This window comes from Macaca fascicularis, chromosome 4 (assembly GCF_037993035.2).
Source record: "Macaca fascicularis isolate 582-1 chromosome 4, T2T-MFA8v1.1".
NCBI lineage: Eukaryota > Metazoa > Chordata > Mammalia > Primates > Cercopithecidae > Macaca > Macaca fascicularis.
This window is the reverse complement of record NC_088378.1, coordinates 11227733-11249556: the sequence shown is the minus strand read 5'-3', so window position 1 is coordinate 11249556 and position 21824 is coordinate 11227733. Positions and strand designations below refer to the sequence as shown.

The 21824-nt window shown below is 39.0% G+C and overlaps 1 protein-coding gene across 6 annotated transcripts in view; it reads left to right on the top strand.

Moving 5' to 3' along the window:
• WTAP (WT1 associated protein) overlaps positions 1-17099 on the top strand; it is a 29990-nt gene extending 12891 nt beyond the window's left edge. For 3 of the 6 annotated variants that reach the window (XM_005551515.4, XM_065543196.1, XM_005551516.4), the window contains 5 exons: positions 1671-1729; positions 3256-3383; positions 8065-8243; positions 13287-13441; positions 15806-17099. In XM_005551515.4, coding sequence (XP_005551572.1) covers positions 1671-1729; positions 3256-3383; positions 8065-8243; positions 13287-13441; positions 15806-16389 — 1105 coding nt within the window. In that variant the 3' untranslated portion in view covers positions 16390-17099. Of the gene's footprint in view, positions 1-1670; positions 1730-3255; positions 3384-8064; positions 8244-8462; positions 9291-13286; positions 13442-15805 lie in introns of those variants that run through there. The other 3 variants (XM_045391702.2, XM_045391701.2, XM_045391700.2) reach the window with 2 other exon arrangements.
• Positions 17100-21824: the final 4725 nt, after the last annotated feature.

Sequence of the window (21824 nt, the reverse complement as noted above, 5' to 3'; positions counted from 1 at the left end):
TTTTTTTCTCTTTAATTTCCTTGGTGATTTTAAACCAGCTGCTACTTATTTAACTAGTCTATACCTTCTGTCCTTGTGATATACATGTTCTTGCTTCAGTTTTTATATTTTTCTGTTCTTCTAAAATAAATTGTTCTTTTATAGTCTCCACTGAGACCTTTCTCTTATACATCCCCAAATATTTGGTAAACTGTACGTGTCCTAGGTTGTAAGTGCCATAAAAACAAAGCATGACCTTTTAGCTTAACAGTAGTGTTTATATAGAAAGTGGATTAGTTTGGTATTAAGAAGGTTTTTCTTTTTTTGAGACAGAGTCTCGCTCTGTCGCCAGGCTGGAATGCAATGGTGCAATCACAGTTCACTGCAACTGCCGCCTCCAGTCAAGTGATTCTCCTGCCTCAGCCTCCCAAGTAGCTGGGACTCCAGGCATGCGCCACCATGCCCTGCTAATTTTTTTGTGTTTTCAGTAGAGACGGAATTTCACTGTGTTGGCCAGGATGGTCTCGATTTCTTGACCTCATGATCCGCCCGCCTTGGCCTCCCAAAAAATCCCCTGTTGGGATTACAGGCGTGAGCCTTTTTGTTCATTATGTTGTAACATTATTAACTCATGGCAAGCCTGTTTTTAAGATTATAAAATGGTTTTCTAAAGCCAAATTTTAATTAACTGTACCTGAAGAGCAGCTTGAAAACATGGCTCTTAAGTATGCAGGAGAACAGACATTCAGGGCAGGGTACTTTCCATTAGGAACTGCCTAATAAGTCTAGGAAAAATCTTTATTGCTAAGAGGACTTAGCAGTGTATATATTCAGGGTAGAGAAGTATAATGAAGAAAAACGGTGCCCTTGTATTCCGATAGCGTGTGGCATGCAGGTTTCTGCCAGTTAGATGTGATTGTTAAATTACAGTCTTGAAAAATGTTGTATTCTCCCCCTGTGTTTACAGGCAGAAATGGATATTACCTTGAGAAGAGTCACATGGTATTTTCACAAAAGAGCCAAAAAACCTTCAATTCTACATAATTAGGCACATTTCTAATATGCCTTTTGTTCTAAGGGGACAACATATGAAAGTAGCAGTAGGATTTTTTTTTCTATAATCCAGGATTATCCTGAACATCACCAGTGATACCAAAGTATCAAACCAAATCTGGAGTTTGATCTCACCCAGAGCACGCTTGGCATGTTCTCAGCAGAAAACACCTTCTCTATATATCTCCTTTTACCTGTTTCCTGTAAAATGGGAAGGAATAATGAGTGGACTACTTTATTATCAGTTAAACTAGATTTGGGCCAGGATGTGGTGACTAAGGCCTGTAATTTCAGCAGTTTGGGAGGCCAAGGTGTGAGGATCATTTGAGCCCAGGAGTTCAAGACCAGCCTGGGCAACAGTGAGACCCCCTCTCTACAAAAAATTAGCCATGTGCCTTTGGTCCCAGCTCTACAGGAAGCTGAGGCAGGGATATCGCTTGAGCCCAGACCCTGTTTGTGCCACTGCACTCCAGCCTGGGGGACAGAGCGAGACTCTGTCTAAGAAAAGGATTTAAAATGAAAAATCATCCAGCAGAATGCTCAGTATTACTAAAATCTGTGAGTTTATAGATATCTTCTAGTTTATTTAATAAAAGCTATTTTATTATAACAACTAATGTATGGATTTTTTTTATTAGATGGAAACAATATGAAGCATATGTACAAGCTTTGGAGGGCAAGTACACAGATCTTAACTGTAAGTTTGAGTTTTAGCTTCTTAAAGACTGAATAATCTCCTTTTGATCGTTGTTACAATCAAAAGGGTAATTGGTTTTATTAAAGCAAATGTAATTTTTCTGGTGTTTTATTACAAGAACTATACAGAGGCACTTTTGGGTGCAAGAAAATATAAAGGTGAATGAGACATAGTCATTGGAGAAAACAGACATGTAATACTCATGTAATGGCGTGACTTAGCAAAATTATATGCAAGGTTCTGAGTATAGATACAGTAACTCAGAACTACTTGAAACTTTTCTTACCTGTCCCTAACCCCTTCTACATAGGAATTTGACTTGAAGCGTGAGTTACTAGTCTAGAAGAGAAATAAATAGAAGCAACTAGTAACAGATTTATGACAGGTTAAATTAATATGTATAACTTAATTATATGTAATATATAATTACAGATTTTTTAAATCTGCTGAAAATAACAAAGTTTATCATTTTAAGCCATTTTAGTCTCAGTTTTTACTGTTTGAACCACATACTATTTGTTGAGTATAAAAACCAATATATATTGTTTTCTAACTTCAGAAGGGTTAATACCCTGAAATTCTAATTTTACGTGACTGTGTTATCCAAAGAAATCATGAACATTATGAATGATTAAGGCTGGGCACAGTGGCTCACACCTATAATCCCAGCGCTTTGAGAGGCCAAGGTGGGAAGATACTTGAGCCCAGGAGTTTGAGACCAGCATAGGCAGCATAGGGAGACCTTGTCTCTACCAAAAAAAAAAAATGAGTCAGGAGGATCACTTGAGCCTGAGAGGTCAAGGCTACATACAGTGAGCCCTGATTGTGCCACTGGACTCCTGTCTGGGTAACAGAATAAGATCCTGCCTCAAAGTTTAAAATACAAATTGTCCAGCAGTTACTATCATATTATTTATTTGTTTGTTTATCTGAGACAATCTCGCACCGTCGCCCAGACTGGAATGCAGTGGCACAATTTGGACTTAGTGCAACCTCCACCTCCCAGATTCAAGTCATTCGCCTGCCCCAGCCTCCCAAGTGGCTGGGATTACAGACATGCACCACCACGACCGGCTAATTTTGTATTTTTAGTAGAGATGGTGTTTCACCATGTTGGTCAGGCTGGTCTCAAACTCCTGGCCTCAGGTGATCTACCCGCCTCGCCTCCCAAAGTGCTGGGATTACAGGCGTGAGCCACTGTGCCCAGACAGCATTTTTATATTAAATAGGTTAAAACATACTCATCAGGATTTTGTGCATACTGTAAAACACAAATGTTTCCTGTCTTCTGTTGGGAATAGATGAAACTATGAAAACATAATTCAGTTGGTAGTCATGGAGCACTATGACACCTTGCCTTCTAAATGAGCTGTCATGACCAGGAAATAATTTGCTTGTTATAAAAGTAGTTAGGATGGAAATTAAAGACTTGATTAATTTTTTGACCCTAGTTTTTAATTGTTCTTGACAGAAGTATTTGAACTTGATCTTAAAATTATATTTATAATTATTTTTTAAATCATCAGCTAATGATGTAACTGGCCTAAGAGAGTCTGAAGAAAAACTAAAGCAACAACAGCAGGAGTCTGCACGCAGGGAAAACATCCTTGTAATGCGACTAGCAACCAAGGAACAAGAGATGCAAGAGTGTACTGTAAGTATTTCAAGTTATATAAATGTCTTTAGTTGAGGAATTGGTTTTTAGTCTGCCTTATTGCTTGTTAATTTTAAACACCTAATACTAAATATAAGAGGTTTTTTTTTTATAGGTATGTACACTTAGAGCGTTAAGTATACCAGGTGAAAAATTTTGATAATGTCTCTTCATTTAAACAAATTTTTTTTTTGGCCAAGAAGGCAATAGTTTTAAGTTGTGTTTTGAAATTTTCATGCATTGTGAATATTAGTTCATCAATTCCAGACATTTTTCAGATATCTTGGTGTCTGAGGGTATAATCAATAAAAGAGCATTTGCTCCTTATTGCTTTACTTTCACTGGTTAGGAAAGCCATCTGATGACTTTACCTCTGCTCTCTTGTCCCCTCTATGTATAGAACTGTTTTTCCTAGTGCCAGCAACTTCTTCAACGTGTCCTTTTTAATTGTTAGAACTTTGATGTGTACTGTGTAGTATTTACTATGTCTATGTAGATCTGAAATCTAGTGACATAATTGATCATCCAGCTCTGGTAGTTTAGACTCAATCTTACAGTGTAATTATACAAAATAATTAGAGGCAGCTGTATCCTTGTTTCTGATTTTAAAATCTGAATGTTTCTTCAATTCTTTGGGTACTCTCCATTCATTTGATACATATTGAAGTCTTCTAATGTGTTATTAAAATCTTCTAAGGTAGTATTCTGATCACTGGAGACAGCAAAAATCTATGGGCACAGTCCTTTTCCTGTTTGTTTTACCAATAGAGTGTTCCTTAAGGCCCAGTCACAGTCCTTTTACTTCCTGTACAGAGATTGTTTAAATTTCCACAAAAGTACCTATTTACTCTTTCACTTTTTACTAAATGACTTCTTTACATTTTGCTTTGCTAAAGGCTGACTTTTATCATTTTCTTTCCCTTTTTTTTGTTTGTTTATTTTTGTTTTTGTTGTTGTTGTTTTAGTTTGTTGTTATTTCCCCCTTTTCTTGAGACAGGGCCTCTTATCCATGCTGAAGTGCAGTGGTATAATCCTAGCTCACTTCAGCTTCCTGAGTAACTGGGACTATAGTCACGTGCCACCAAGCCTAGCTAATTTTTTAATTTTTGTAGAGATGGGGTCTTCCCTATGTTGCCCAGGTTGAACTCCTGGCCTTTGGCAATCCTTACTCCTTGGCCTCCCAAAACTGTTGGGATTATAGGTGTGAGCCATCACACCTGGCCCATTATCATTTTCTCTACCTTCTCACCACATTTTGTTCTTTTGTTTCTGTCAGTTTTGTTGTAATTCTCACACCACTGATACTTTTTTCTCCAGTTACTTATGAATGTTTTTTAACAAATTTCCCTTTTCACGAAAAATGGATCTTACCTTTAGACTGCTAGCACTTGGGAGATAGATTGTGAATAGATGGTGTTGATGGTAATATCTCATAGGATCGGAATGTCTTTTTCCTTTTCTGTTCCAGATTCCTACTCTTGACATCATAGTTGGTGTGTGCTATTCATGCACCTCTGATTCTCCATCTGTCCTATATACACTGGCGGTTTTGATCATATTATGCCTGGTCAGGGCCTTTGGTGATACCTCATCACTCTTGTCTGCTTGACCTGGAATTTTTTTTTTTTTTTTTTTTTTTGAGACAGAGTCTCGCTCTGTCGCCCAGGCTGGAGTGCAGTGGCCAGATCTCAGCTCACTGCAAGCTCCGCCTCCCGGGTTCACGCCATTCTCTTGCCTCAGCCTCCCGAGCAGCTGGGACTACAGGCGCCCGCCACCTCGCCCGGCTAGTTTTTTGTATTTTTTAGTAGAGACGGGGTTTCACTGTGTTAGCCAGGATGGTCTCGATCTCCTGACCTCGTGATCCGCCCGTCTCGGCCTCCCAAAGTGCTGGGATTACAGGCTTGAGCCACCGCGCCCGACCGACCTGGATTTTAAGGTTATTTCAACTATAATGAAACCTAACCTTTTCCAGGTTTTTTTTTTTTTCTTTCTTTTTCTTTAAACAGCTGTCACCTGCACAGGCCAGCTGAACAACTTCCTATTCTTCCAGTTATAATACAAGTGAGGTTTTGCAGACAGGGCAGGGCAGCAGGAGCAAAATCACAAGGAAAGGGCAAGATTATATATGGCAGATGAGGATGAAGTTTCAGGTGAGAGTGAAAAAACATGAGATCAGGCCTGGAATCTTGGGTATTCTAGAAGAGAGGGGGCCACTGAAGAATTTTTGAGCAAGAGATGTATGTGAGGGTCAGATTTAGATTCACATTTTAGGTAGATCACTCTGGCTTGAGTATGAAAGATGGATTTGAGTGGAACAGGACTTTAAGCAAGAAAACCAATTGTGAGGCTATTAAAATAGTCCAGATGAAATAAATTAAGCCACTGGTAATAGCAGACAGGACAGAGTAGGTGTTTTGGAGGCACAGTCAATAGGAATTGTTTAGTTTGGATGCTGTTGTGGAAGGAATGAAAAAAATCTAGGGAGGAATCACAGCTTCAGGCTTGTCTCGTTTGAGTAACAGTGCACTAGGATAGAGCCTACAAAGATCAAATTTTAAAAGAAGAGTAGTGTGTGGTGTTAGGAAAACTGAGGAAATCCAGCATTCCCTCCTCCTTCCCCAAAATATAAAGTGATTAAAACAAAGGCGTACATAAAGTTCTGTACAATACGAATTTAAAATTGTTCGTTAGATTTGGCAGTTAAGAGGTTGTTGGCCAAGGATGCCAAAAGATTGGATACCCCTGCTCTAGAGGAACTGAATTTAAAGAGTAGAAAGAATGGGAGTTGTGTACTATAGGAGGTAGGAGGGAATAGGTTAAGCAAATGGTTGAAAGGATTGGCCCTGAGAAGGAGGGTTTCTTACCCTCTTGCGAGTGAAAAATAGTGGAAAGGTTTGTATTAGGTACTTATCCTTTAAAACAGAGCTGCTGCTTTTACTCTTGGTGTTTCAAATTAAGCTAAGCTTAGAAAAAATAAAATACATCCTCAGGAGTCAATTTGTTTTTGTAGATCTTTTGTTTGTCCAGCATACTAAATCATCTGTTTGATTGTCTATGTGCAGTCTTTGCCAAGTACATCAGTAGTCAGTTTTCAGTGTAAGGCATAAGTTAGCCACATAGTTACTATAGTCTTAACTATATACTGTGTTCTTAACTATATTCTATTTTGTTGGTAAGTAAAATCTATCATTTTTGTTCACCTCAGTGGTATTTCTATTTTTCATTTAGTCTTTTGCCAACCAACGCAAAATAGATTTAGGAATAAAACTAACTTTGAAAACACTTTACTCAGTGTTCTCTTCTGTAGAACATGGAATTTATTCTAGTCAGATTCACCTCTCTTTTCATGATTGAAATTGTTGACTATTGGGTCTTTGTAAAGCTAAATAGTAACTGAGTCTCAGTCAGTGTTGTAGACTGTTTTAATCAGTCCTGTCAGTACGTGGAGTGCACTGTAAGTCATGGTTTATTCTTGCTCTCTTAAGTTATCTTAGCAGCTGGTTTCACATTGACTATGCAGTTGTAGTAGATTTTTGCTCAATGGAACAAATATATTCCCAAACTACTTAGTATATTTGTTCCTTTACTAAATTTATATTAGAAAATTTCAACTGTAATTCTGTTTAAGCCTTAGTATGGAGTTAGATCTTGGGCCGGATCTACTTTGAGTATGAAGAAAATGATGAATTTAATGCTAATAACTATATTTCATATTTTAGAAATGTATTTTTAGTGTTCTAGTAAATAGTACAACTGAAGTCGAAATTGAAGGTTTCATATGTAAGTAGAAGGGTTCCGGTGTGATGGAAAAAGCTCTAGACTGGGAATCAGAAGGCTGGAGAACTAGAGTTCTTGTCCCAGCTATGGCACTGAACTAAACAGTTGGGTTATTTAATCTCAAAATAAGCAGTTTGGGTTAGGTTAGTTACTTTCCAGCTTTACAATTCTATGATTCAAATCTATTCAGAGGGAGAAAAAATATGAATTATACTTTATTTTGGCTTAAGGTCCTATAGTTTTGCTTTTATAAAGTTGTAACGGCAACTCTTGTAGCTATGTGTACTGTATATTTTTTCCTTTAGAAATGCAAATGTGTATTTTAAGTTATAATCTTTCACCTGATGTATTTTTAGGGGACTTTACATAGAATAATTTCCATAGGCAAAAAATTAAAATAAGCAAACCAAAAGACTTCATTAACTCTTAGGTAATTAATATTTTAAACTTTGCTTTTTTCCAGTGGGTTGTCAGCATTTTTAGTAAATATAATGTTGATTTTTGTTTGTTTTTTTGGTAATTTTGGATTGTAAAGTAAAATGTATGTAGCCCCTTTAAGATCCAGATTTGGAGACGTAATCAAATGGCCTCAATTCCTAAATGAATAACCTTAGTTATTTTTTAATTGACAAATAATTTTTGTACATATTCAAGGACTACTAGTGATGTTTCAATACATATAATGTGTAGTGATCAGATTGGGGTAATTAGCATATTCATCAAATAGTTTTTAATCTGTACTTTTTCGAGAAAGTTTTAAGATTTTTCTAGAGAATTTCAGGATGAAAGAGGGGAGGACTTAATGAAAGAGTTGGTAAATCAAGTGAATGGAGGGAGTTTTCCCCCACCTTCTTATGTATGTTTCCTTTGATTTGGTCGTAATTGTTTCTTTTGCTTTGCACAGACTCAAATCCAGTACCTCAAGCAAGTCCAGCAGCCGAGCGTTGCCCAACTGAGATCAACAATGGTAGACCCAGCGATCAACTTGTTTTTCCTAAAAATGAAAGGTGAACTGGAACAGACTAAAGACAAACTGGAACAAGCCCAAAATGAACTGAGTGCCTGGAAGTTTACGCCTGATAGGTAAACAAATCATACTCCCCAGTCAAGACTTCCCTGACAGTCCCACTACGAGAAAGCTGTGGTGGGACAGCCAAGTACTCGTTTCCACACCAAGACTCAGACTTTTTGAGCCAAAAAAAGCCACATTCTTACACTGTCCAGCTTGTAATGGTTAATGTAAAACTTACCAGATGAACCTTGTGTTTCAGCTTTTTTCTTTTCCCCTTCCCCTTGCTTCAGAGGCCTGATGGCGTCGGACTATTCCGAAGAAGTGGCCACCTCCGAAAAATTCCCCTTCTAGAACATGTAGACACTTGAGAAATGTTTCTGTTTGAAGAAAATAGAGGGAGAAACAGAAGTCTTAAGTCTGTGGCACACTGTGTCTTCAGACAGTTTGAAGGAATGAAAACCTAGAGATTTTAAATCATGAATTGAACATGTAAAATTCCAGTAAAATGTAAAAATGGAATATGCATCGCTCTTAACCTTGAGCATAGTGACTTAGAGACACTGTGTATCAGTTTTGCCAATAAGACTGTGGACTTCATGATTGTTGTTGAACTTCTGGGTCAAAACTCAAATGAGGTGAATTTTGCCTTTAAAGGGTTTATTTGCTGAGAACCAACTTTTAATAGTCACGAGAGAATCAAATAATAGATGTCCGTACAAGTAGCGCATATATTTAACCATTTAGTTTGGGGCTCTATATTACTTGCTTGAGCCTTAATCAATGTGGTTTTATTCAATGGTTTGTTCTTTGAATGGTTGCAAAACTGTAGATTATCTTACTGAGGACTGTACAAACGTGAAGGTGTGGTATCAAACTTCAGGTTGAAACTGTTTGAAGCATTATAAACATTCATTTCACAACTAGATTGTATAAGGATATTAGCTGTGATGAGACTCACTGCATTATTTTTTTAGTGAATTTTATGAAATCCCCATTCCATTCAACAGGCACATGTTTAAAAGAGCATTGTCGTTGGTGTTAATGGGGGAATGTGTTCCTTCATTGTATTTGGGCCTTTTGTATTGCACTCTTGATATTAAATTAAATGTGCCTTGAAATAGTTGGTTTTTTTTTTTTAAGTTCAAAGAATATTATGATGATTTTGTTGTACTCTAACATTTTAATTTGGGGGGGGGCCTGTGGAGAGCAGATTCATTTTGGAAATACTGTTGCTGTGCTCTTCAAAGTGAAGGAAAAGGCGCTGTGCCTCATTTTTAAAAGACCTACATAAAAGACAAGGAGACTTGACACTGGTTACCTTAATGACACTTTGTCCCAGGGTACTGCAGTAGAAAGTAATTGCGGGACAGCTTCACAGGGTGCCTGCCAGAAGATACTGTGTTGGAACTGTGGGCTGGCCTAAGTAAGACATTTTGTGAATTGAAAAAAGGTATAGTGATCATTTCTAGTAAATTCATTTAATCATTTAGATAAATGAGGCATTATTTTCTTCATGCTTCCATCCAATCCTGGAGGTGAATTTTTTCCGTCAGATCATTCTATAAGTCACCAATTCAAATTTTCGCTTGGTGATAATGGAGTCTAAGATGAGTGGAAGATAAATGTTCCAGCTTGTCCCAACGTTTAAGTGCAGTTTTAACAAGGGTGACTTAAGTTCTCTCTTAATCATTCAAATCAATTGTAAGTATCTTATATATGTTTGTGCTTTAGGGAACTGATTGTGGGGCAGAGGGTGGGTTGAAGAAGTGGTTTGTGTGACTTTTCAGCAAGAAACCTGCTTCTAAAATTCTCACTATTTGTGAGGGTTGGAGGGTAAGTAACCGGATCTGTTTGAAATTAGCTTATGTGATTGCATTAACGCTTTTGTATATATTTTATGCCATTTTAAGTTCACAGTAGAAATGGCCTAAGTATCTTTTTAGTAGAATTTAGTAGAAAAGTAATTCATAAAATGTATTATTAACATGTACTCAAATTTAGCAGGCATCTTTCTTTGCCACTTAGATAACAGTCATGAGTTCTATGGGTTTTTTTCTTGTCATTGTTAAAATTTTCCCTTTTAATAATAAGATAATACATGCTTGTATATAAAATTGAAATACTATAGAGAAAGGGGGAGATGAAAAGTGAGTGTCACTCTCTGATGTTACCTGGATATCCTCATTCTGTTCTCCAGGAGCAGTAACTGCTATTACTTTTTCTTGGGTATCATCAAGATAATTTCTATGCATATACAGTCATTTTATGTATATTATTTTAAACAAATGTGATCATACCATAAACACAGATGAGTTGCACCTTTTTTTTTAGTTGGTCTCTTCGGCATTTTTCCATTTTTTAGTGTATCTAGACTACTACATTTTTAATGGTTGCATAGTGTATTTCCATTATATTAAGGAATCATAATCTATTTAAATCACTTATAAATTGATTTTTTTCTGTAAAATTGGCTGTAAGCCAGAGTATATCAGGTACTATAAATACATCACTAATTTGAAACAAATAATGGCTCAGGCAATCCCCTGTCTGGAATATTTCCAGTAGTGGAATGGGTTTTGCTTTGGGGTGTGTGCGTGCGCACGTGTGTCTTCGCTTTACTGTTTTTTTGTTTTAATTTTGAGGAAGAAAGATTCTCAGAAATAACCTGTCCAGTTCAGTTAAAATATTTCATTCATGTGAGAATGCACACATTTTAGAGTGTTTAGAGGTATATCTTTCAACGTGCTTTCTATTATGTGTGTGGGTTAATTGATTTTAGGAATGGGTTTTTTTGTTTGTAATTTTAAAAAATTATTTCAGAAACAATTACTTGTAATTAAATTATTTTTTCAAAACTGTGGTTTTGTTAAAATTTATTTCAGTAATCACTAGTTTTAAATGTGATACGATTACCTTAGCTTAGACATTTATTTATTAAAAGGTATGACTTTTTAAACGAACCCCTTTTTTGCATTAGAATTTGTGACATTTTTATATGGGGTTAAGTCAGGTCACAAATTAATGTCTCTTATAGTTGTCTTTTTCCACTCTTTAAAATTCATATAATAAGAAAGTTAGTTGTAAACACCAATGAAATAGATATACTTTGCAAGAAGATAGTTTTGAGCGCATAGGCAGGAATTCCATCGCTTTTGACAATCTTGCATATCTCTCATTTTCCCACTGTTTAATTTCTAAGTGGATGTTCAGTGGAGGCTAACGCCTGAGAGTGCTTATGGGAAATGGTGGAAATCTGGAGCTACAGTAGCAACGAACAAGAACACCAGCTAATAATGTTATGAAAGAATAAAGCCTTTACCACATGCTCACTGGTGACCTTTCACCCTTCGGCTCCTCTGAGCAGTAGTAACCCAGGTTTAACTCTTCACATATTTTCTGGAAGAAAGCTTAATTACAAACTTCCTTGAATTACATTAGGTTAGAAAACATGAGGCCAGGCATGGTGGCTCATACCTGTAATCCCAACACTTTGGAAGGCTGAGGTAGGCAGATCACTTGAGCTTAGGAGTTTGAGACCAGCCTGGGCAACATGGTGAAACCCCATCTCTACTAAAACTCCAAAAATTAGCTGGGGGTGCTGGTGCACACCTATCGTCCCAGCTACTCTTGAGGCTGAGGTGGGAGGATCATCTGAGCCTGGGGACATCAAGGCTCCAGTGAGCTGAGATCACGCCACTGCACTCCAGTCTGGGCAACACAGTGAGACCCCCATCTCAAAAAAAAAAAATTATGCTGTAGGTGAAAGAACCGTGCAACACTTCTTCAAAGACTGACAATTATTTACAAAATGCTCTCATTTTTAAAGTTCTAAGGCATACTGAAGTAGTGTGTCAGGCAAGTGAAAGCCTCACTAGGAGAAGGAAAGACTAGAATTTAAAAAACATTTTAACCAATAAGGTCATTCTGAACTTACCCCAAGGACAAGAATGTCACACTGTCTTTATCCAAGTCTCAAAGGTAAATATCACAATTATTAGATCCCTTTAAAAGTGATCATTTTTTTCTTCTTGTCTTCATAAATAATTACAAGAACAAGCAAATAATTTCTCCTTTTATTGCTGAGGCTAAAGAAAAGCAGTAAAATTTTATTGGGAAACATTTGAGCTTTTCTTTACATATTTGCAATTGCTCTGTATGTGCACATAGGTTCCACTAGCATTTGGAACTAATTTGTGGAAAGTGTGACACTCCTAGATTGGCAGATATTTGCATGTTTGAATTGTGGTACGTGACCACTGGTCTTATTTTTGTGTCAAAAGGATGATCTTTTCTGTTAATAAAGTCTTAAAAAAAAAAACTTAATTGTTGAATGTGCCTCAATTAATATAATAGATATATTCTTGAGAGTTATGGAAGATGGATGTACCATAAACTTCCCTCTTTCCTCCTTTTTTTTGAGACAGGGTCCCTGTTTCCCAGGCTGGAATGCAGTGGCATGGTCACAGCATCAACCACTTGGGCTTAAGCAATCCTCTCACCTCAGCCTTTCCAGAGGCTGGCACTACAAGCATGTGTGCCTGGCTAATTTTTAAAAAAAAATTTTTGTAGAGTTGGGGTCTTACTATGTTGCCCATGCTGGAGGACTTCCTGTTAAGGAAAATCCTTATTAAATTTTTTTTCTAGCAAGAATAAATATACTCTCATGCATTTTTATTTGTAGGTACTGATTTTCATAGAGAAGCATTTGTGATTGATGTTGCATGTACCTTTTCAAGAACTTTTCTGATACAGCACTAGATTCCTTAGTGTAATAATACTGGTATAGCCAAGGTGTGTGTTAAAACTGGCTCTGTTTCCATTTCAGATGATAATTTGAGATGAAAACAGATGGATTTCAGAATTGATTATTGATATAATAGAAACAAGGTGTAGCTGTTTGGGCACTTTTTGTTTAGGGTTTATTTTTGCTGCTGTGTTGGCAAAATACTGAAATGCAGAAGATGGATGTGTCCCAGAAAAGAAGATGGTAATTATGGGGAAGCATCTGCTGTGATATAGTTATGTTTGTATGTGTGACATCTATCACTGTAATAATTGTAAGCAAAGACAGAGTTTTGTCTTCATTTTGTGATGGATGGCTCTTTCCTTTGTAGCCAAACAGGGAAAAAGTTAATGGCGAAGTGTCGAATGCTTATCCAGGAGAATCAAGAGCTTGGAAGGCAGCTGTCCCAGGGACGTATTGCACAACTTGAAGCAGAGTTGGCTTTACAGAAGAAATATAGTGAGGAGCTTAAAAGCAGTCAGGATGGTAAGGGTTTTTTTGTTGTGTTGTGTTTTGTTTTGTTGAAAAGTTCTCTTTGCATTGGCTTTTTAAAACTGCCAGTCATGAATATTATAGGTTAGATTCTCTACATTGTTAACCTCTGCCTGTGATTGTATATTATTGTGAATGAAACATTTTTAGTTGAGTCAGCAAAAAAAGCCATATAATTTTATTGTGTTTATCCCCACCCTCCTAATTCTTTATTGTTCAAAATTTCTTAAGTTTTTGTTTTTAGTCGGGGGTAGGAGTTGGTAAAAGATAAAAGGGTGTTTTGTTTTGTTTTTTTTTTTTTTTTTTTTGAGACGGAGTCTCACGCTGTTGCCCAGGCTGGAGTGCAGTGGCGCGATCTCGGCTCACTGCAAGCTCCGCCTCCTGGGTTCACGCCATTCTCCTGCCTCAGCCTCCTGAGTAGCTAGGACTACAGGCGCCCGCCACCGCGCCCGGCTAATTTTTTGTATTTTTAGTAGAGACGGGGTTTCACTGTGGTCTCGATCTCCTGACCTTGTGATCCGCCCGCCTCGGCCTCCCAAAGTGCTGGGATTACAGGCTTGAGCCACCGCGCCCAGCCTGGGTGTTGTATTATTTAACAAGATGGATAAATTTGTATTCAGTGTTTGAAAGGAAGATATATCTTTAACCATTTCTCATTAATTGTGAATCTTAGAAACATGGGCAGTTTTCAGCGATCTGAAAGTAATATCGTTGATTGTATCTGTGAAGATTTTATTAGTGAATAAGAGATTTAATCTTTAAATTTGCTGAGATAAACAAAACTTGTCAGCCTCCATCCTTTTTAGTGCAAGTGTAGCTGCATCTCTCCTGTTTCTCCTCTCTGTTTTTTTTTTTTGTTTTTTGTTTTTTTTTTTAAGACAGGGTCTCACTCTGTGTTACCCAGGCTGGAGTGCAGTGGCGTGACCTCAGCTCACTGCTACCTCCACCTCCCGGGTTCAAGCGATTCTCCTGCCTCAGCCTCCCAAGTAGCTGGGATTACAGGCGCCCGCCACTGCTCCCGGCTAATTTTTGTATTTTTAGTAGAGATGGGGTTTCACTATGTTGGCCAGGATGGTCTCGAACTCCTGACCTCAGGTGGTCTGCCCGCCTCGGTCTCCCAAAGTGCTGGGATTACAGGCGTGAGCCACCGCACCCAGCCTCTCCTCTCTGTAAGGTGCATTATTAGTAAGGAAAATATCCAGATTCTTGGAAATTTTAAATTGAAAATTAGTGTCTCAGGTTAATTGCAAAGATGATCAGTAGCCAAGTAATTTCTTCTAAACCACCTACCTTTTCAAAATCTTCAGGAATTATTTCCTGTGACTTTTGTCCTTATATGTATAACAGTCCTTGGTTGAGAACATGGGCCTCTTTGGAGTGTTATAGAGGACCACGCTGCCCTTAAGGGCCAGAGCTGCATGGAACTAAGGCACTGGGTCAGGAATATGGGGACTGGCCATAGTGGGTCCATAGGTAAACGTGAGTCAAACTTTGGGGCTGTAATCAGGCATATGGCAAGATGGACTAAAACAATTCTAACTTGGTTGCTTAATACAGTTGCCCTCGGTATCCATGGTGGATTGGTATCAGGACCTCCCACAGATAAGCCCCTCATATAAAATGATGTATTTACATACAAACCGATGTACATCTTCCCATTTGAGCCATCTCTAAATTACTTAACAGTACCTAATGCAATCTAAATGCTATGAAAATAGTTGTTTTACTGTATTGTTTTGGGGATAATGACAAGAAAAAAAAAATCTGTACATGTTCAGTATAGACCCAGTTTTTTCTTCCTTGAATATTTTCCTTCTACAGTTGGTTGAATCCATGGGTGCATGTGGAGGGCCAACTGTGTATTATTTTAAGTATCTGACTTCCCTCAAAACAAACTCAGTCATATTTTAAGATTCCAAGCAAAATTGTTAAATGTAGTGCGATTTTAGAATTGTATTTGTTGGCCAGGCGCAGTGGCTCAAGCCTATAATCCCAGCACTTGGGGAGGCCGAGATGGGCGGATCACGAAGTCAGGAGATCGAGACCATCCTGGCTAACATGGTGAAACCCCGTCTCTACTAAAAAATACAAAAAACTAGCCGGGCGAGGTGGCGGGCGCCTGTAGTCCCAGCTACTCAGGAGGCTGAGGCACGAGAATGGCATAAACCCAGCTGAGATCCGGCCACTGCACTCTAGCCTGGGCGACAGAGCGAGACTCCGTCTCAAAGAAAAAAAAAAAAAGAATTGTATTTGTTTACTTAGGCATTTATTGACTGCCTTGCTTTGTGGCAGGCACTAAAGAAACATTTTTCAATGTTATAAGCGATATTAAACTTGGTTTGACTCTCCTTTGCACAGAACTGAATGACTTCATCATCCAGCTTGATGAAGAAGTAGAGGGTATGCAGAGTACCATTCTCGTTCTGCAGCAGCAGCTGAAGGAGACACGCCAGCAGTTGGCTCAGTACCAGCAGCAGCAGTCTCAGGCCTCTGCCCCAAGTACCAGCAGGACTACAGCTTCTGAACCTGTAGAACAGTTGGAGGCCACAAGTAAAGACTGCAGTCGTCTGACAAACGGACCAAGTAATGGTAGCTCCTCCCGCCAGAGGACGTCTGGGTCTGGATTTCACAGGGAGGGCAACACAACCGAAGATGACTTTCCTTCTTCTCCAGGGAATGGTAATAAGTCCTCCAACAGCTCAGAGGAGAGAACTGGCAGAGGAGGTAGTGGTTACGTAAATCAACTCAGTGCGGGGTATGAAAGTGTAGACTCTCCCACGGGCAGTGAAAACTCTCTCACACACCAATCAAATGACACAGACTCCAATCATGACCCTCAAGAGGAGAAAGCAGTGAGTGGGAAAGGTAACCGAACTGTGGGTTCCCGCCACGTTCAGAATGGCTTGGACTCAAGTGTAAATGTACAGGGTTCAGTTTTGTAATATTTTTTCAGCAAATTTTTATACAGTGTCATTTAATTTGGGAGAGGATACTGTCCAGAAAATTAATGCAAACTTTTGTCACAATTTGCCTTTTTGTGGGTGTACGTTTTGGTTTTTTGTTGTTGTTTTCTCTTTGTTTTTTCTTTTTTTTTTTTTTTTTTTTTTTCTTTTTTTTGCTTCAATACCTCTGCCACTTTGGAAATTGTAACAGTTAATTACTTTGAATGTTGCTAAAAGAACATTTTGTGTAGGGTCAAGTTATTTTTATATGAGTTAATGTGAAATTGTAAATGGAAATTTTTCCTTAAAATATAACACAATGACGTCTGTATAAATCTATGTCTGTTTAGAACCTGTGCTGTGTAAGGGCATTCTTCCTCATGCTGTTACTGTACTTATGCACCATTCAGACTTGTTAGAGTAGATGTGGGTTTATGACTGCCAAGTTTGCCCAGTACAGTAGTTTTTTATCACTAAAAGTTGGACTCATTGATGGAGTCCTGTAGTAGTTTCAGTGTTAGATACAGTTTTTTCCACCATACATCTGTGCATTTTCTCTTTAGGTGACTGAATGTTTAAGAAATTTGTGTGCATAGTTACTCAGTTTTTATGAACTGTTGTATCCTGTTAATGCATATTGCTCTGTGACTCCAGTATATCTTACCTGTACTGACCAAACCTAAATAAAGATTTTTATTGTAACTCCTTAATTAGCGTTTTTGTTTTGTTTTGGGTGTCTGTTTAGCATTTGTCATTGATTTTCACTGAGTCACTGAATTTCTACTCATTATCTTTCAAGTACTACAACAGTGAAACTTAAGACTAAGCATCGATTTTGATTTTGCACTTAATTTTTAATTTATGCCTTATTTTGCAAAATGGAGCTGGAGTTTAGGTCTACACTTAAAATTTTTTCTTGACTTATAATTGTTACAAAATATTTGAAAATACAGAGAAGTATAAAGAAAATAGTCATCCAAATATTTCTTAGGGGTTTTTTAATTTTTATTTATTTATTTTAAATTGAGACAGGGTCTCACTTTGTCACCCAGACTCAAGTGCAGTGGCGCAGTCATGGCTCACTGCAGCCTCCAAGTCCTAGGCTCAAGTGATCCTCCCACCTCAGCCTTCTGAGTACATGGGACTATAGGCATACACTACCACACCCAGCTACATTTATTTTATTTTTAGTAGAGACAAAGTCTTGCTGTGTTGCACATGCTGGCCTCAAGGGATCCTTCTGCCTTGGCCTCCCAACGTGTTGGGATTGCAGGAGTGAGCCACAGCTCCTGGCCCTTTTTGAGTTTTAATTGAAAAGCAGGATTTGTTTTTTGTGACCTGATTTTAAGTAGAGTATCTTTGTAGTCAGTGATGTTTGTTTTAAAACACTTGCCAGTACTACTGATTTTTACTAACAACATACCTGGTAATATTACATGAGTAAGGGGTGTTAGAATGTAGGTAGGAGAGAATGTTTTTAAGGTGGAAGAATCTCAAAGTTTGCTCCATTTTCTCAGAGGTAATTAAGTATAAAGTCTATGATATTGAATGGCCTTAAAAATGTGTAGCTTTCATATATGGTTGAAATAAAATTCCATTTCTGCTAAAAGAAAAAAGTATTGTTTTAGACATAAAAAGTATTGTTATGTCTAAAACATAAAAAGTATTGTTTTAGACATAACTTGTAATACAATCCAGGAACCCTGGAAGTGGAATTATAATACTTGAAAACTGAGGTACAACTTATTTGAAAGTAACTGCTGCTTTTGCTTGTTTAGCTGATACAGGTATGTCCAGTCTTCAGAAGTATATTAAATACTGTACTTTCTCTTGATTAACCTTTTCTTTTCTGTTTTTTGTTTTTTGTTTTTTGCAACAGAGTCTTGCTCTGCCACCCAGGCTAGAGTGCAGTGGCACCATCGCGGCTCACTGCAACCTCCGCCTCTCGGATTCAAGCAATTCTGCCTCAGACTCCTGAGTAGCTGGGATTACAGGCACATGCCACCATGCTTGGCTTATTTTTGTATTTTTAGTAGAGACGGGGTTTCACCATGTTGGCCAGGCTGGTCTCAAACTCCTGACCTCGTGAGCCACCGTGCCCTGCCTTGATTAACCTTTTCTACAATGTGCTCGAGTGCGTAAAAAATCCTGTATTTGCATATGATTAAACATTTTGGTGTTTGATATATCAAATATTGTGGCTTTTGTTATGTACATCCTTCAACTTGACCAATTTAAACAAAAATGGAATTTCTCTGCCCTGTTGGTGTAATCATGAGTTGTGACAGGAAATTAAATTTTTCAACAGTGATATAATTTTATGACTGAATTTAATATTGACCTGTTAATGTGACATTTTCATGTTTCTGTTGAGTCTGCCTTGATGAATAACTCAGAGCACTTATGCTGTGGTACATAGTATTTCTCATTTCTGGAATTGGATGCTTTATTTTCTGGTATGACTATGATAAGAGAGGTGATAGAGTGGCTTCTGCATCTAATTGGTTTGAATCCTGGCATTACACTGATTTGTGGCTCGATGTTTTCTTCTCCCCTGTAAGAGCACTTACTACTGTCTTAGCTCGGGCGGCTATTGGGAAAAAAAAAAGACTGGGTGGCTTTTACACACTCATTCCTCACTATTTTTGGAGCCTGGGAAGTCTAAGATCACAGTGCCCCGATTGGTGCCCCAGTTTGGTTCCTGGTAGGAGTCTTCATTCAGAGAGTGCAATAGATGTCAGTTTCCTTGGCTCCTCAGCTGTATTGGATTCAACTAACTACTCCAGTTTTTGAGACACTTTTGCAAAACGATGTAAAGCCATTCCTTCTGACAACTTTGTCTCTCGGATGTTCCCTCTTTTCATGAGTAGTTATGCCCTGTACTCAATCATTGCCTGCTGCTCTACAACACTGTCTTGGGAGTTCACCTATCCCTGTAGTTACAGTGAACCTTTCATAGCCCCAGGTAATGTCATTAACTCTGATCTGGACCCACCATGGGGTGGCTGTGCTGAGGCAGTGTTGAGCCACCCCTAGTGGTAAGGAGCACATTGCTGACCTCCATCCTATGGCAAATCCAATTTGGTGATTCACTGTTTCCTTCATGGAGACCAAGGAGGAATTTGCTACATGGTAGGTTGGTGAATCCAGCCTCTGGCTAAGACCTGGCCTGGACTCCTGCAACTCTTTATGAAACTTAACCAAGAATGACTGCATCTTTACACGGGGCGGAGGGGGAAGATGCTGAGAAGGCCCCTTCAGGATAAACTGGCTCCATAGCTCTGCTATAATGGTGGCTCCTCATGAGTAAGCACTTGGAGATTTTTGTGGCTTCCTGCCCACTCACCCTGCTCACCGGTCCAGGTATTTATGATTCGAGATCTAGACATAATTTTTTTTTTTTTTTTTGAGACGGAGTTTCACTCCTGTTGCCCAGGCTGGAGTGCAATGGCGCAATCTCGGCTCACTGCAACCTCCACCTCCCGGGTTCAAGTGATTCTCCTGCCTCAGCCTCCTGAGTAGCTGGGATTACAGGCATGTGCCACCACGCCCAGCTAATTTTGTATTTTTAGTAGAGACGGGGTTTCTCCATATTGGTCAGGCTGGTCTCGAACTCACAACCTCAGGTGATCTGCCTGCCTCGGCCTCCCAAAGTGCTGGGATTACAGGCGTGGGCCACCGCACCCAGCCAAGACGTAATTTTTAAAATTACCTTCCAGCTGGCTGGGCACGGTGGTTCACACCTGTAATCCCAGCACTTTGGGAGGTGGGCAGACCACAAGGTCAAGAGTTTGAGACCAGCCTGACCAACATGGTGAAACCCCGTCTTTACTAAAAATACAAAAATTAGCTGGTCATAGTGGCACAGGCCTGTAATCCCAGCTACTCGGGAGGCTGAGGCAGAAGAATCGCTTGAACCTGGGAGGTGGAGGTTGCGGTGAACCAAGATCGTGCCACTGTACTCCAGCTTGGGCGACAGAGTGAGACTCCATCTCAAAAGAAAAAAAAAAATTCCTCTTCTTTCCTTTATTCGTTATTCTTAGCCCCCATCTAGCCCATATAAGTAGGTAATAATATGAGTAGCTATAATGAGGACCCCTCAGGGAACAGATGCTGTTTGGCCACTCAACAGAAGCATGCAATTACCTTCTCAAGATTTGCTCCTAAACTTACTCTACATAGAGCCTTCAGGCAGGAAACAATATATTTCTTGTCTCCAGAAGAATATATTCATACTCATTCAAATGTGCTAGGCACTGGCCATAAAGAATGTATTGGTGTTCATTCATAATAAAGCAGTGTAACAGGATCATCTTGCAAAGCTTATATAGTCTGGTAGAGGAGACAGATAAACGAGGAATTATATGGTAAGTTGAAAGAGGAAGTTAGGGGTAAGATGCTGCACCAAATCCAGGAGATTGGAAGGTTTTTCTAGAAGAAGTAATGTTTAAGAGGAGTTTCAGAGGTAAATTTCTGGCTTGGTTAACAGAGAATAGTTACACTGCTCACTGAGATTAGAGAAGAAACAGGCTGGAAGAGTTTGGTTTCAATGTCAAATTTGAGGTGCTTATAGGAAATTTTATTTGTTTATTTATTTATGAGACACGGTTTCTCTCTGTCGCCCAGGCTGGAGTGCAGTGGTGTGATCTCGGCTCACTGGAACCTCTGCCTCCCAGGTTCAAGCGATTCTCCTATATCAGCCTCCCCAGTAGCTGGGATTACAGGCGCACGCCACCATGCCCGGCTAATTTTTGCATTTTATGGTAGAAATGGGATATCACCATGTTCGCCAGGCTGGTCTCAAACTGCTGATCTCAAATGATCCGCCCTCCTCGGCCTCCCAAAGTGCTGGGATTACAGGTGTGAGCCAGGGTGCCCGACCTGCCGCGCTTGTAAGAATTTAAATGAAGAGGGTCAGTTTAGGAGACTAGGTTAGATGTAAAGATTTCAGACTTGTCAGTATACAGGTGGTGACTGATGCTGTGGGAAGGACTGGTATTACCCAGGGAGCTGGTGCAAAGTAGGAGCCTTGGGGAACAGGTTAAGGGGATGTCAGAGTAACCCCACAAAGCCTCAGAAGTGGCCAGAGAGTAAGGGGAAAATGGGATAGAATAGAGCAAAAGCCACGGGAGGCATTCCTTGAATTCCTTGGACTCAGATATGTTAGGGGACAGGAAACACATTCAAGATAACTGAAGAGACTTAAGTATGCTGCTGAGTTCTTAGCAGGGGAGGCAGCTGATTTCACCACTATTCCAGACCCTAAAGATTTCTCCTGAAATTGCACTGTTACGCAACTTTTTTCCTTCTCTACTGCCCCACCTCTGGGGCGTACACTCTAGTTTATCTTCTCTGATTTATCTGACTCATCCACATATCTCTGCAAAGTCTTAATGTAGGTTTCCAGGATTTAATGATTCTTTCAATCTACTTTA